At 37.2% G+C, this 14,697-nt stretch overlaps 1 protein-coding gene across 2 annotated transcripts in view; it reads right to left on the bottom strand.

The window, feature by feature from the left end:
* Window positions 1-10,339, bottom strand: part of LOC114262125 (NADPH-dependent thioredoxin reductase 3) — a 33,794-nt gene extending 23,455 nt beyond the window's left edge. For both annotated transcript variants that reach the window (XM_028202480.2, XM_028202481.2), the window contains exons 1-3: window positions 9,926-10,339; window positions 7,159-7,366; window positions 6,931-7,036 (exon numbers count right to left, since the gene is read on the bottom strand). In XM_028202480.2, the coding sequence (XP_028058281.1) occupies window positions 6,931-7,036; window positions 7,159-7,366; window positions 9,926-10,151 (540 nt within the window). In that variant the 5' untranslated portion in view covers window positions 10,152-10,339. The remainder of the gene's footprint in view (window positions 1-6,930; window positions 7,037-7,158; window positions 7,367-9,925) is intronic.
* Between the last annotated feature and the right edge of the window lie 4,358 nt (window positions 10,340-14,697).

Here is a 14,697-nt window from a genome sequence, read left to right as displayed (position 1 = left end):
CAAGCAAACTTCACATGACTCTTAAGCACCGGATACTAGAAGGACTAGGACCAGCAAGTAAGAACACCACAGCCAAAGGCACAATAGGGATAAAGGAGCAAGGACACTAAAACCGGACATGTGGAAATGGGGGCGACAGGCTACCCACTTTCGATACAGCTAGAGCATGTCATATGAAAATACATACATGCAGAGAGAGCAGAGTGCCAGCAGCCAATGAGGAACTTTTTAATTATAAGGTAGTATGTATAACCAAACCAAACCTTAAGTCCCATCAAATGGGGTCGGCTACATAAATCCTTCTTCTCCACTCGACTCTATATAGACTCTTTTGGAATTATCATTTATACAAGAGTATGCTCTTCAAGAGAAATTGTCATTATGTCACTGTCCATATTTTTTATCATTTATGTCATGGACAAAACATATCCATATAGATTGGAAGCCAAAATTAAAGGTACTAATAAAAAAACTAAAGAAAAATCCTAAATATCCAAGTGCCCACAATCACCATGTCACAGAAGTTTGCAAAACCTGCATTTTCCCATCCCATATTCTTCAATCTTAATGAAGATCGCTCTTTCTAATACTAACGTGATACCAGAAAATTAAGAGAGATAAGAAAACTTCATAAGAGTTTTTTTTTAAAAATGGGTCGCACACAAGATTTTAAAAAGCAACCGCAACCGTTACGTAACGGTTGTGGTAGTTACTGTCACCCGTTACGGCCGCTATAGCGGTGTGATGGAAATTCACATGTGTAACAGCCATTTCGGTGTTACGTAATGGCCGTAAGGGTACCGTAACAGCTGTAACGGTCCGTTAGACACCGTTACACCATTTTACAATATTCTGAATAGCTTCTTTTTCCCAAGAAAAAAGACAAAAGTTTACAAAAAAAAGAACAAATATTCAAGTGATCCAAGCCAAACTAACATTTTACTAATTCCATAAAGTAGCTGTTACCCACATAAATCATGTCACTAATTCCATAAATCCTGCCACCTGCAACTTTTGAAAATCAAGCCAAACTAACATTTTACTGTAAGTTTTCTAAACAAAACTGTATATTAGATTGAATTGATTGAACAAAGAATACATACATCATTTATATAGAGTACCACTAATTCCTAATCCTACATGAATACATCACTGAGATATATAGAAGTCTAATAGATATAGGACACTTATTTCTAATCCTAGGAGAACACATATTCTCACACCCCTGCTCAAACTCAAGGTGTTTGAGCAGAAAACACTGAGAGTTTGTCAAGAAAAAACCGAAACCGAGCAGTGGTGTGAGTCTTAGTGAAGAAGTCAGCAAGTTGCAGAGCCGAAGAGACAAAAAGAAGCGAGATAAGACCAGATTGCAGATGCTGACAGACGAAGTGACAATCAAGCTCAATATTGTTTGTCCGTTCATGGAAAACAGTGTTATGAACAATTTGAATAGCACTTCGGTTGTCACAATAGAGAGAAGTCGGGGAAGATTGAGGGACGCCCAACTCAGATAAGAGATTACGAAGCCAGACAATTTCAGCAGTAGCATAAGTCATAGCACGATACTCAGCTTCGGCAGTAGAACGGGCAACAACAATTTGTTTCTTGCTTTTCCAAGAAATTAGGGAATCGCCAAGAAACATACAGAAACCAAAAGTATATTTACGATCATTAACATCACCAGCCCAATCAGCATCAGCATAAGCCACCAGGTCTAAGGAAGAAGTAGAAGAGAACAGCAAGCCCTGAAAGATAGTACTGTGAAGATAGCGAAGAATCCGAAGCAAAGCAGCCCAATGTGTAAAGCGAGGGGCAGAAACAAACTGACTGATCACATGGACAGCATAGGCAAGATCAGGGCGAGTAACTGTCAGATAGACTAAGCAACCCACAAGCTCGCGATATAACGTAGAATCATCTAGAGGAACCCCATCAGTAGTGTTGAGCTTTACATTAAGCTCACGATATAATTGTCAGTAAGTCTGGCACGATGGATAACCTCGTTAGCATACTTAGTTTGAGACAAAAAGTAACCCTTGGGAGAAGAAGCCACCTCAATGCCAAGAAAATACTGCAATGGTCCCAGATCCTTTATTTCAAAGGTGCGGAAGAGATGCTGCTTGACCTCAGAGATAGCAGAAGAGTCAAAGCCAGTGATGATCATATCATCTACATTTAGTAAGAGAGTAACAAAACCAACCGAGGTATGTCTTAGAAATAAAGCAGAGTCGGAAGCAGAAGAATGAAACCCAAGCTCGGTAACAGTAGTCTGAAAGCGATCATATCAACCACGAGGAGACTGCTTCAGACCATATAGAGCACGCCGAAGACGACAGACTTGGCCAGAGGAATGGTGAAGACCAGGGGGAGGACGCATGTAAGCCTTCTCAGTGAGATGGCCATTAAGAAAAGCATTCTTAACATCCATCTGATAGAGGCCAAGAATGAACAGCAGCGACAGATATCAAAGTACGGACAGTAGTCATCTTGGCAACAGGAGCAAATGTCTCCTCATAATCAATACCATACTCCTGGGAGAAACCTTTGGCCACCAGACAAGCTTTGTAGCGCTCAAGAGAACCATCAAAATGAGTCTTGACTTTGTAGACCCATTTGCAATCAACCAGATTCTTACCAGCAGGTAAAGGAACCAACTCCTAAGTACTAGTTTTCTGTAGAGCAAACAACTCATCCTCCATAGCTTGAACCCAATGAGGATCCTGACAGGCCTCCTTATAAGACTGAGGTTCTACAAAAGAGTGAATAGTAGACAAAAAGGTACGATAGGAAGCAGAAAAACAAGTATTAGACCAACCCAACCTTTTTGGAGGATGACGAGCTCGTGGAGGATATCGGTGTGTAGTAGGATCAGAGTCGTCAGAAGCAGGAGGACCAGCAGCAGGGGTAGAGACATCTAGTAGAGGAGGAGCTTTGCGTCGATAATAAACTAACAACGGAGGAGGAGAAGGAGGAGAAGTAGTCAGAGGTGAAGCAGGAGGAGAAGATGGAATAAGCTCAGGAGGAACTGTGGAGATGTACTCATCAGATGGGACCTCAGAAGGAAATGGATCAATATAAACCAAATCCTCTTTGGAAACTGGGGCGGTGAGAGGAGGAAGCTGAAACTAAGATAGACGTTTGAGAAAGGCAACATGACGGGAGACATAAAGGCGACGAGAAACAGGGTCATAAGAGCGATAACCTTTTTGAGTGAGACTATATCCCAAAAAAACACATAGGACAGACCGGGCACTAAGTTTAGTCCTATCTTTACGGGGTAAAAGGACAAAACACGCAGACTCAAACACACGAAGGAGGGAGTAATTAGGAAGGTGAGAAAATAGAGCCTCATAAGGAGACCGACCAGAAAGAAGAGGGGTAAGCATACGGTTGAGAAGAAAAGCACCAGTAAGAACTGCCTCACCCCAAAACAGAGCTGGAACGGAGGCTGAGAGAAGAAGAGACCTAGTTGTCTCAAGAAGATAACGGTGTTTACACTCAGCTCGGCCATTTTGGGCAGATGTATCAGTACAAGAAGTTTGGTGAATGGTACCCAAGTTGGCCAAATATTCACAGAATTCATTTTTAAAGTATTCCCCACCCAAGTCAGACCGCAACACTTTAATAGTAGATCCAAACTGTGTAGTGACCATAGATTGGAAAGTACGATATATCTGGTAGAAGTCAGACTTATGAGTCATAAGATAAACCCACGTGTAACGGGTGCAATCATAAAAAAAGACACATAGTATATTGAAACCCCTTTAGTAAGAACAGGAGAGGGTCCCCAGACATCAGTATGCACAAGAGAGAAAGGAGAAACAGAAATAGATATACTTTTATTAAAAGGTAAAGCTAACATTTTGGCAAGTTTACACCCCCGACATTCATCAATTTGACTAGGAGAAACTTTACCCAACAATCCTGATTGAGCTAAAGACCGTAAGCAGTCAACAGATAAATGACCAAGCCGAGAATGCCATAAGTAAAACTGACTCGATTGAGAATCTAATTGAAACGAGGAAAGTGCAGCTGGAGAGGTAGATAAGGGGAGATGCAAGCTTTCAACCACATAGAGATCTCCAACTCTACGGCCGGTCCCAATCTGCTTCTTGGTCACCCGATCCTGTACACAACAAATAGAAGAGGAAAAAATAACATCAAAACCAGACGCATCAAGTTAACCGATAGATAATAAACTGACAGATAACTGAGAGACGTAAAGAACAGAAGGAATAGTAACAGCAGACATGACGGATGGTAAGACAGACCCAATAGACAAAACAGACATACCACACCCATTAGCAGTATTAATAGTAATAGGAACTGGTGGGGGAATACAGTTTTGAAGTAAGGAAAAGTGAGGAGTCATATGATAAGAGGCACCAGAATCAAAAAGCCAAACAGAAGAAGGGATACCTGAAGAGGACCCAAGCAAACCTGAATGAAGGGAGGTAAGAGCGGAAGCAGATGGCGATGGCTGAGTAGTGGACAGGATATGCTGAAGTTGTGCAACCTGAGCACGCAAGGAAGCCAAGTCAGGATCGGGAGCCGTAGTAGAAACAGTATAAGCAGTAGGAGGTCAGAAAGTAACCGATGTAGGACCGTGGAACTGTGTTTGAGAAGACAGAGCAAGCTGACGTCCTTTCTTGGGACAATTGTTCTTCCAATGGCCCCTCTGATGGCAGAAAGCATACTCATCTGGCCCTAATGGTCCTCTCTTGGGTTTCGCAGTGGCCTGAAGCTGATGAGGAGGAGGGGTCGATAACAAGGGCGGTTTGGCAGGAGCCAAGAACACAGAAGGAGGCAAAGTCTGACTGGCCGTCTTAAGACGGGTTTCCTCGAATAGGAGTTCACGAACAATAGCATCCACAGAGGGAAAAGGAGATCGGTGCCACCTCGAATAGCCTCATACTGAGGGGAGAGAGCTGTTAAGAACTGGACTAAATGACTTTGTTCCCGAAACTCAATATAAGCGTCTAGTATCTTGAGACTAGGTGGTTCCATAAGAACCAACTAATCCCAGAGACCTGTCATCTCAATATAAAAGTCCTGAATAGTTTGATCCCGCTGACGAGCACTCTGAATAGTTGTTTCCAACTCATACCGTTTGGCAAAGTTGGACTGCTGATAAACACAGAGTAAATAATCCCACACTTCCTTGGCAGTACTATACTTGGAAAACATCATTCCAATACGGTCATCCACAGAATTATGAAACCATGTTAAAACTTGGGCATTATCACAATCCCAAGTGTCACAGGAAGACAGATACCCTTCTATCTTCGGGTCCGATGGACGAGGAGCAAAACCAGAAACATAGCCCCATTTTTTTTTACCAAGAAGAAAATTCTTCATGACACTGGCCCAATAGGCATAATTTCCACCAGTTAGTTTACATTTGATGGCTTGGATTTTAGTATCCGACATTGTAATAAAACAAAGTTTGTAATAAACAAACAAATATGGGGCTTGAGTGCAATATTCCTGAAATAGGGTCTTAAATAGAAATAGCCAAGTTGAAGCACAGAGATCACAAAGCAGAGAGAGAGAGAGAGAGACTGAAGCTGAGATCAATCTTCAGACGGAGCTCGCGAAGATCTCAGACAGAGATCGCGAAGCACAAAGGAAAACGAACACTAAAGCTAAGATCAATCTTCTGACGGAGCTCGCGAAGATCTCAGACAGAGATCGCGAAGCACAGAGGCAGACGAACCAAATTAACCAGAGAGCCAAAGTAGATGGCTGCGAATCGATTCAGACAGAGATCGCGAGGAAGAGAGAGGCCTTCGCGAGACGAACCAGAGAGGGCTAGGGTTTAGAACCCTCGCGAGTCTGGAGAGAGAAAAGTCGCGACTCCGATGGTGACAAACCAGTCAAACCAGAGAGGGCTAGGGTTTCGAACCTAGCTCTGATACCATGTAAGTTTTCTAAACAAAACTGTATCTTAGATTGAATTGATTGAACAAAGAATATATACATTATTTATATAGAGTACCACTAATTCCTAATCCTACATGAATACATCACTAAGATATATAGAAGTCTAATAGATATAGGACACTTATTCCTAGTCCTAGGAGAACACATATTCTCACATTTACATCTATGAACCTCATAAACTTTCTTCTCTCATAAAATCCTTACCCTAACAAAAACCCACCACAGTAACTACTGTAGGCGGCTTTGACCCAAGTTTTCTAATTCTATCCACACATCACATGCTCACAGGAAAAGAGGCAAATTAAGAATTTTATGTGAAGACTACTTGAGGCATTATGCAATAAAATTTAAGATTAATGTGTGTGTGTGTGTGAGAGAGAGAGAATAACAGTGTTTCAAAAACGTTATTTAACACCCCCCCCCCCCCCAAAATCTCTTTTTTGCAGCAAAGGTAATTATTGGTCGATACTTGAAACATTAAAAAGTCACATAGACCTTCTAAAGCATGGCTTTGGCCCATTCCAAAGTGTTATCAAATAGGACTTGAACTATAACTACATGTATCAAGCTACTGATGGGCTGGATTGCACGCAAGAAAGACTCCTAAAACCTACTCAAAGCGGGATTCATAGAACATTCAAATCCTGACAAAAAGTAGAAAACACCAAAAATATGAATTTGTAGTCATAAAAACTAGAAACATATTACTAAATTCATAAATTGACTTAATTAATTGTCAGCAAGAAAAAGAAATATGAAGACTTCTAACCAACAAGCAGCCCTAATATGTAGGTGCTACATTTTTCCAAAAATTCATTTAATCACAACATAGCAAGGTCATTCAAGGCAAATTGAAAGCATCGAAGCAACAGTTCAAGTCAAGGTAAATGTATTTCTATGAGATAGAATAGCAAGATTACATACTTAGGTAACCATTTGATTATATAAATTAAATAGAAACTACATGCCACAAAAATTAAACATCACCTTACGTTCACTACTTTGGACAGTAAAAGGACTGTTCTTCACATCAACAAATTCTACATCTTCTTGGAATAATTCTGCTCCCCAGCGTTCAGCTTGCCGTCGCATCCTAGTCAGCAAGTCAATGTAAAATTTATTGATTAATTATAGTCAAGTTTGTTGCACCCCACACAAAAAACACATGCGAATAAAATGAAATCCAAAAAGCTAATTTCAAATTTTTTGATTTACCGGTCCATCAAATCAGGACCAGTTATTCCATCTGGAAACCCTGGGAAGTTTTCCACTTCAGTGGTGGTCATTAATTGTCCACCAGGAACACCACCCACTTGATACCCCTCGAACACAACAGGCTTCAAGTTGGCACGAGCTGCATAAATTGCTGCTGTGTATCCAGCAGGACCTGAACCTATAATGACCACATTCTCAACACCTTGATCTGCAAAAAGAAAAATATTAATTCCATTTTGAACTCCATATTTTTCCACAATATTCACAAGCCAAATACTAAAAGTGATTATGAATGGTAATTCAATCCGAACAAAGATAATTACTGCATGAAACAAGATTAAACAAAACCATCACAAACTATTATATTATTATACAATCTCTTTCAAAATGAATGAAGCTCGCATCAAATGCAAGAATAAGACAACAGCACTTGTTGAGAGCATTGAATTTGAAAATAAATCAGAATATATAAACAGTTATGTGGTAAAAAACAAAACTACTCGTTATAAACGTCAATGCAAACTAACAAAACAAATTATGTCCATTATCACGTGGTAGTGACTAAACCAATGGACAAAAGTATTCCCTCACATTAGTGAATGATGATTCCATTTGTAATATATTTTTTATCGTTTTTTAGTGAACCAAATGTGAGAATAGATATTATGATGAAATGATTATTTCATTTTACTTCATTTTAATGCACCACACATAAGATAAGAACTAAAATTATCTGGTGACCTTATTTTTTAGACAGAATTCAGGGTCCCAAGGTGGCCATCTTGCCAGCCTTTCCTCAGGGCCCGCCCTGGATAGAAGAGTTAGATGCGTCTTTGCAAACTTATGAATTAAACATGTGTCCTAAAAAATCCTCAGACAAAGGAATAGCCCTAAATTTTGTTAAGTAAGATGAACATGAGACTGAAGTAGAGAGAATTGAAGATGAGGAAGACTTTGCCCTTTTTTACTAAAACATTCAAAAGATATATGAGATTGAAAAAGGGAAGCAATCAAAATCAGTTTAAAAAATCTGGGGGCTATCAAAAGTCAGGTCAGATGAGAAAAAATAGAAAGTGTTTTCAACTGAAACCTAAAAATAGGGAATTCAATGTCATTAGTGTCATTGTTTTGGTCATATCAAGCTGATTGTGGTAATAAGCAAACAAAACGTGAAGGCCTAAAAGCTACTTAAGATGATGAGAGGGAATAATAATAGTGAGCAGAGTCAGTCCGATGAGAACTATGCAAATTACACAGTTTTAGTAGTAGCTACTGTAAATCCTTTTGGGTGTTTTGATCCTGAAGCCAATGAAGTAGATGAAGTGGCAACGTCTGAGATTGTCAGGAATGTGAGCAAGTTGAGGGTAAATCTAATGGAGAGACTGATGAGTCAATCCAAAATGTTTACGAAGAGTGTCTAAAACTAAAAAAAGGGTGGATTAAATTTGAATATTAAAATAAAGACCTACAGGAAGGAAAGGGACAGTCTTCGGGTGGAATTCGTTGAGAAAACCTAAACTGTGGAAGAAACTCAAAACTCAACCCTAAGTGTGGGACGAACAACTCAAAACTCAGAGCTGCATTGTTAAAGAAACTAACTTCACCTCCATATAGAAGAAAATATTATTCTGGCTGAAGTACGGCTTGGATATATATTAGGTAACTTTGGATACGACAAAAATTAATAAGTAGAAATTTGAGTATGTGTCGCGTGCATCCGTTAGATATGCGGAAGTAGCATGCAAATACCTGTACTAGGTAAGTAAATGGCATGTTTGTCGAAGAACTCATGCGTCATAGATAATACCCCAAATCCTCACCTTTTATACACTTATGTTGTGTTTGGTTAGGGGATTTGAGTAGGGATTTAGAAATGGAAATGGAAATGGAAATGGAAATGGTAGGTGAAATGTAAATAAAACATACCTATATTTCACCTAGTTTCACACACCTTTTCCCTTTCCTTTTTCCTTTCCCTTTCCCTTTCCAAATCCCAAACAGAGTATTAACCTACTTAAAACCTCTTGTTTTCCTTTCAATTTATAAAGTGTAAAAAATGTTGTTTTCTCCTTATTTTCTAACAAATTTAGCATAAAGTTCGTAAGTTTTTAACTTAGCTTCTCTAGTTGTCCTTTAAACCTATATCTCTTTTAAAAAATATTCATTTCTATCCTTTTTGCAACTTTTTTAAAACATGACTTTATGTTTCTACTAAGCTTGTATTTCATTATTTGACCACCAACTATCTTTATATATAGGGCATTTTCCCCCAAAAAAAACTCACTGAATTTTCTTGGATCACTTTCTACCAGTGTACGACATTCTTCTCAAACCCCCAAACCAAATGCCATATTGAAGAGATACAAGCCAAATGAAAGTCATAAAATTTGAAAGAGAAGTGATGAGAATTCTAGAGTGAAATCTAAAATCTAAAATTGAATAATTATTAGAAGCTCACATGTATTTGCTCCAGCAGCACTGAATAATTTCTCAGAAATATTAGATAGGAGCAAACAAAAATGCACAAAATTCAAATTCCATAGGAAAACACCTAACTATATATATAGATATAGATACAAACAAGTTATTAAAACCCATTTCTCTCCCATTTGGTAATCGAAAAAAGTGATTAACACCCATTTCTCTCCATTTCATTTCTTTTCTCTCCGAATCACTCAAACCAAACAAAGTGCAAGAGAGGAAGAGAGTTGAATACATACAAACATACATACATATAAGAGAGAGAGAGAGAGAGAGAGAGAGTAACCTGAGGAGCTAGGGAGATCATCTGAGGAAGAGGAAGGGGAGGAGGAGGAGGCTCTGAGTCGAATTGCGGAAGGAGAAGAGCGAGTGAAGGCGTGGTGAGTTCGAGCGACGCGAATGGAGGGGGAGCGTCGGAGAGTCGGCCTGGCGGATCGGAGTAAGATGGCACTGTTTGGAGTGGGAAGAGGGAGAGCGTTGGAGAGAGTGGAAGGAGCGGTGGTCATCTTCATTCGCTGCTGCTCAGATTCCGAGTCCTACTCCGACTCCGTTTGCTATCTTCGTAGCCAGTTCTCAGTTGTTTCGGACCATACAATACAACACTCAACCAACAAACTCACCTCACCACCCTGTTTTTCTTTGTTTTTATTGTGATTTCACAGACACACGTTTACATTAGAGAGCATCTCCTACAACAGATGCCTTTCGCTTACGGGTGAGCGCGACGGTTTTAAAATAAAATTATTAATTAAACGGTAAATTACAAACACACAGTTTATTTAAATTATAAATTATTTTAAAAATTATATTATATATTTTAAAATTTTTAACTTCACAATAAATATGTCATTTTATTAATAAATTATTAAGTTAATTAATAATTTTTAATAATGTTAAAATTTTATTTTAATTAATAATTTAAATAATTTATTAATGTATAGGTGAACAGTTAGAAATTTTACTTTTTCAATTAATTCTATTAAACAAAAAATTCTGACAGGGAGGTATTTGTAATTTTTCAAACCATAGGAAATAATTCATATTTTAAACAAAACTCAAGAGATGTATTTATAATTTACCCTTAATTAAATGACGGATTGATAAAGCGTGAATTATACGATTTTAAATGAATTGAAGAATATTATAATTAATTATCAAATATTTATATAATATATAATATTAATTTGTATAATATTATATATATATATATCATAAATTAATTTTATATAATATTTTTTTTGTATGTATAACTATTAATTTATAATAAATTTTACATCTTAAATCTCTCTTACACTTATTTTTACTTTGATATTTCGTTAGAGATTAAAAAACATATATTTATTAACTATAGTAGAACGGAACGGTTTTAAAGGCGAATTATAAAATTTATGGAATGATGTAGATCAGCACGATTTTAGTAGATTTTGTGGTATTTTGCACAGCACTACTTGCACTTGTGTTGGGCAAATGTTAATACGTTCACTAAGCACTTGTTAATATTAGAGTATCATTATCAAGTTAGGGGTGGTTTGGGATGATCTAAATAAGTGTATTTTTTGACTTTTTATGAAAAGATGCAGAAAAGTAAAGAGGTGATGTGATGGAAAAAAGATAAAAAGATAAAAAGTGTGGACTTATTAGTACACCCCAAACAAGGCCTTAGTCTTCTTTTAGCTATTTTATACTACAAAATCATAGAAACAAATTCTATCAAATTCAATTATTGGCTAATTATTTTAGTTGAATATCAAACCACTAGTTACATGTAACTCGGGAAAGATGACTCAACAAATGAAATAAAGAATAAAGAGTCTGTTGGAGAATATATTTGAAAAGATGGTTAGCTAAAATAGAAAATTAAACTTTTAGTTAAAATTTAATTAAAAATTTGACTATTTTGATAAAGATATTCTTAGAATGCAAATGCTAACACAACAAATCTTATCCTCATTGTTTAATACTAATAAAAAATTCATAAAATAATAAATAAATAAAAATTGGCGGCAAATTCAAGTTGTGCGGTGCATTAGATATTAGGTCTAAGAATTAATTTTATTTGATAAGAGACACGCGTTGAAAAGTCACTGAAAAATTGACTAGAGAGTCGCCGGTGGACAATGGTGACAATAAGTTCAACATATAGGTGATATTGAACAGATATGTGAATATATAGTTGGATAGGGACATGTGTACAGATAGTTGGATATTTGAACAGATAGTTGCACAGATAGGTGACAGATGTATACATTTGAACAGATAGTTAGATATTTGAATAAATAGTTACATATTTAAATAGATAGTTGAACAAATAAGTGACATGTGTACACATAAGTGCATTTGAATAAATGGATAATATTTGAACAGATAGACAAATAATTAAGCTTTCGAATAGATAGTTAAGCTTTTGAACATATAGCATGTCTTTTTTGATAAATTATGTCATTTTGCCCCAAAAATATTTCAGTTTGGGAACAATTCAGAAATAGACCTCTGAACTGCGACCTCCCAAAAAAATTGAAAATAAAGAAAAAAAAATGCAAAAAGTATTGAAATAAGTAAAAACTATTATGAAATTAGTAAAAAGCTTTTTGCTTTTTTTTTTTTCTCATGATTGTATCTTGTGCCTTGAGCCCATATGTAACAAGCCTCAATTAGTAATTTAACATATTACAAAATTATGGATACTAATTTTATCGACAAATTTTATTTTTATTTTTGTGAAGATATATTTATTTATAGAAAATTCAATTTGTGATGTGATCTTTGACTCCACTTAAACATATGTATTCAGACCTTTTGTCTTATTTCTCGTAGCCGTGTACGTCATTTATTGCCTTAAATGGTTGTGGTTGGTTCGTGTCTTGCGTATTCCTTAAGGTTTTAGCAAGGTAAAATTTTGAGTTTCAAGCGTAAAGACGAAAAAGAAAAATGTAGAAACACCTTTGGAAGATTTGGACTTGAATAGGTGTGGTTGCTTGTGAAGCGGGAGTGTCCCACACATACGAATTAGTGCAGGCTCCGTACGCGCAATGAGAGTTTCCGTACGTTCAGTGATAAGCTTTGCATGTACGGTGATGTTTCTCGCACGTGCAGCAAGCCTTGGTTGAAGACTGCTAGAAACCGCACGTGCGGCAGAAGGGCACCGCACATGTAGAGGGGGTCACCACATGTGCGGTCTAGGATGTTTTTGCCTCGATTTTTGTGCATCTCTTCTTTATATGATGCCTCATCTTCCTCTTTCTTTCATTTTTCCTTAATACTCACTCGTTCTACACCTCTTCTTCTCTTCTCTCTCTAAAATCCATAATGAACTTTACAAAATTCTTAACTTAACCCAACCTAGCAAGAATTTGACGCTAGTTCTTTGGACGAAAGTGAAGAGCGTGTCAAGAGCTTTGTTTTGACAGAAGTGATCGTCGATCTGACAAACTCAAAATTTTGGAAATTTTTCATCATTCATTCTTATCTTCTTTCAAGGCGATCAATTGTGCAATCACTTGCTCTCTCACATGTAATCTATCACTCTGCCCAGAAATTACCAACCTTTTCTACACCAATCCGTATGTAAAAGACAGCCTCGCCGCACCTTCTTGAAACTCAAATATTAAAGATGTTATACGTTGAATGGGAATTTACACTGACTCGGTCACAATCATCAAAACATAACTCATGTCATTCCAAGGGATCGAAAGCATATCAAGACATCCATATAAGTAAGTTTAAGTCAGATTTAAGACTGGGGACACTATAGTATATGTCTGAACTAACAATGTTTATTCGACACTAGTTTTTTAAACTAGGCGCTACAACTTCAAGATCTTTATTTATATTTGTTTCCTTGTCAAACTCTCTTTGTCTCAGTTTTGGATTGCGAGAGTAAGTTATGAATGTGGGTTTTACAAAGAGAGAGAAGTTGCACAATTAGGGTATAACGATTCTGGTTTAAACCCAACCCGTTTATTGTTTTAGATTCGGGATTCCTTGTCTTCAATGGTTGTTCATACCCTTATACATCTTATTCTTGATTAAGTTTGGTTATTTGGATATCATTGTTGTGTTTAGAATAGGTTGGGAGTCCATTTTTCAAAGGAGTCCTTGCCTAGATTTTGGTCAGTTCGCTCAGGTGGTCCTTTGGTCGCTCGAGCAGTCTTTAGGAACTTCCAGTATATTTGCAGGTTTGCAAAAGTACTGGGAGGATAGTATTTTTTGCTCGAGCAGTGTTTCTTGCACTTGAGCGGTCCTTCTTGAGCTCGAGCGATTAGCCTCTGTCTGTAAAACTTTTGTCAAACAGTAACTTTGTTCGCTCGAGCGGTCTCACTTATTATGCTTGGTCGTCGAGCAGTGTTTTGGTTGCTCAAGTGATCTGCATGTATATCAATTCGTACAAGTCACTTTTTGGATCACTTTTTCATCTCTCTCTCTCTCTAAACATTCCAAAATCTCAAATCTACTCTCTCTCTTTAGAACTCATCTTCTACCTTCAAATACACTATCATTCATTGATCTCTACACCCTAGTCCCTTTTGATAAAAAGGTAGAGCTCACTTAGAGCTTCATTCTAATCGGAGCAAAGTTGATTTTCGGCTTTGTCGATGTTTCTTCACTCTCTCTTGTCTCCTAGTTTTGAGGAAGGGATTTCTTTGCACTTTAGTATGGTTTTTAACTTGGTTATTTGTTTTTTAAAAGAAATCTTGAGATTTGGAGATTTTTGAACAAATCTAGGGTTTTGGTTTGAAATCAAAAGAGGAATTTTCAAATGAATTCTTAAAAATGGTTGTAAGATTATAAATGTGGTTGAGTTGTGATAAAATGATGTATTTTTATCATTGGAATTGATTTATAAAGAAAAAAAGGGGAATTTGCCCTAAAAATCTTGAATACTCGATTTTGTAAAAAGGAAATGGAAATGATGTTGGGTTTTGCGAAATTGAAATGATGACAATGACGATAGGTGTCGAGCCTTCCGGTTAGTACTGGTAAAAATGGCATTGGTAATGCTTGTATAGCCTACTAGCAAACACGTACCTAAAGATTCTCAGTGTTTGTATCCACTGCCTG

The sequence above is a fragment of the Camellia sinensis genome, chromosome 12 (assembly GCF_055761805.1).
Source record: "Camellia sinensis isolate YWXY chromosome 12, ASM5576180v1, whole genome shotgun sequence".
In the NCBI taxonomy this organism is placed as follows: domain Eukaryota; kingdom Viridiplantae; phylum Streptophyta; class Magnoliopsida; order Ericales; family Theaceae; genus Camellia; species Camellia sinensis.
Note: the sequence above shows the minus strand (reverse complement) of the source record. Positions and strands in the feature narration are given on the sequence as shown.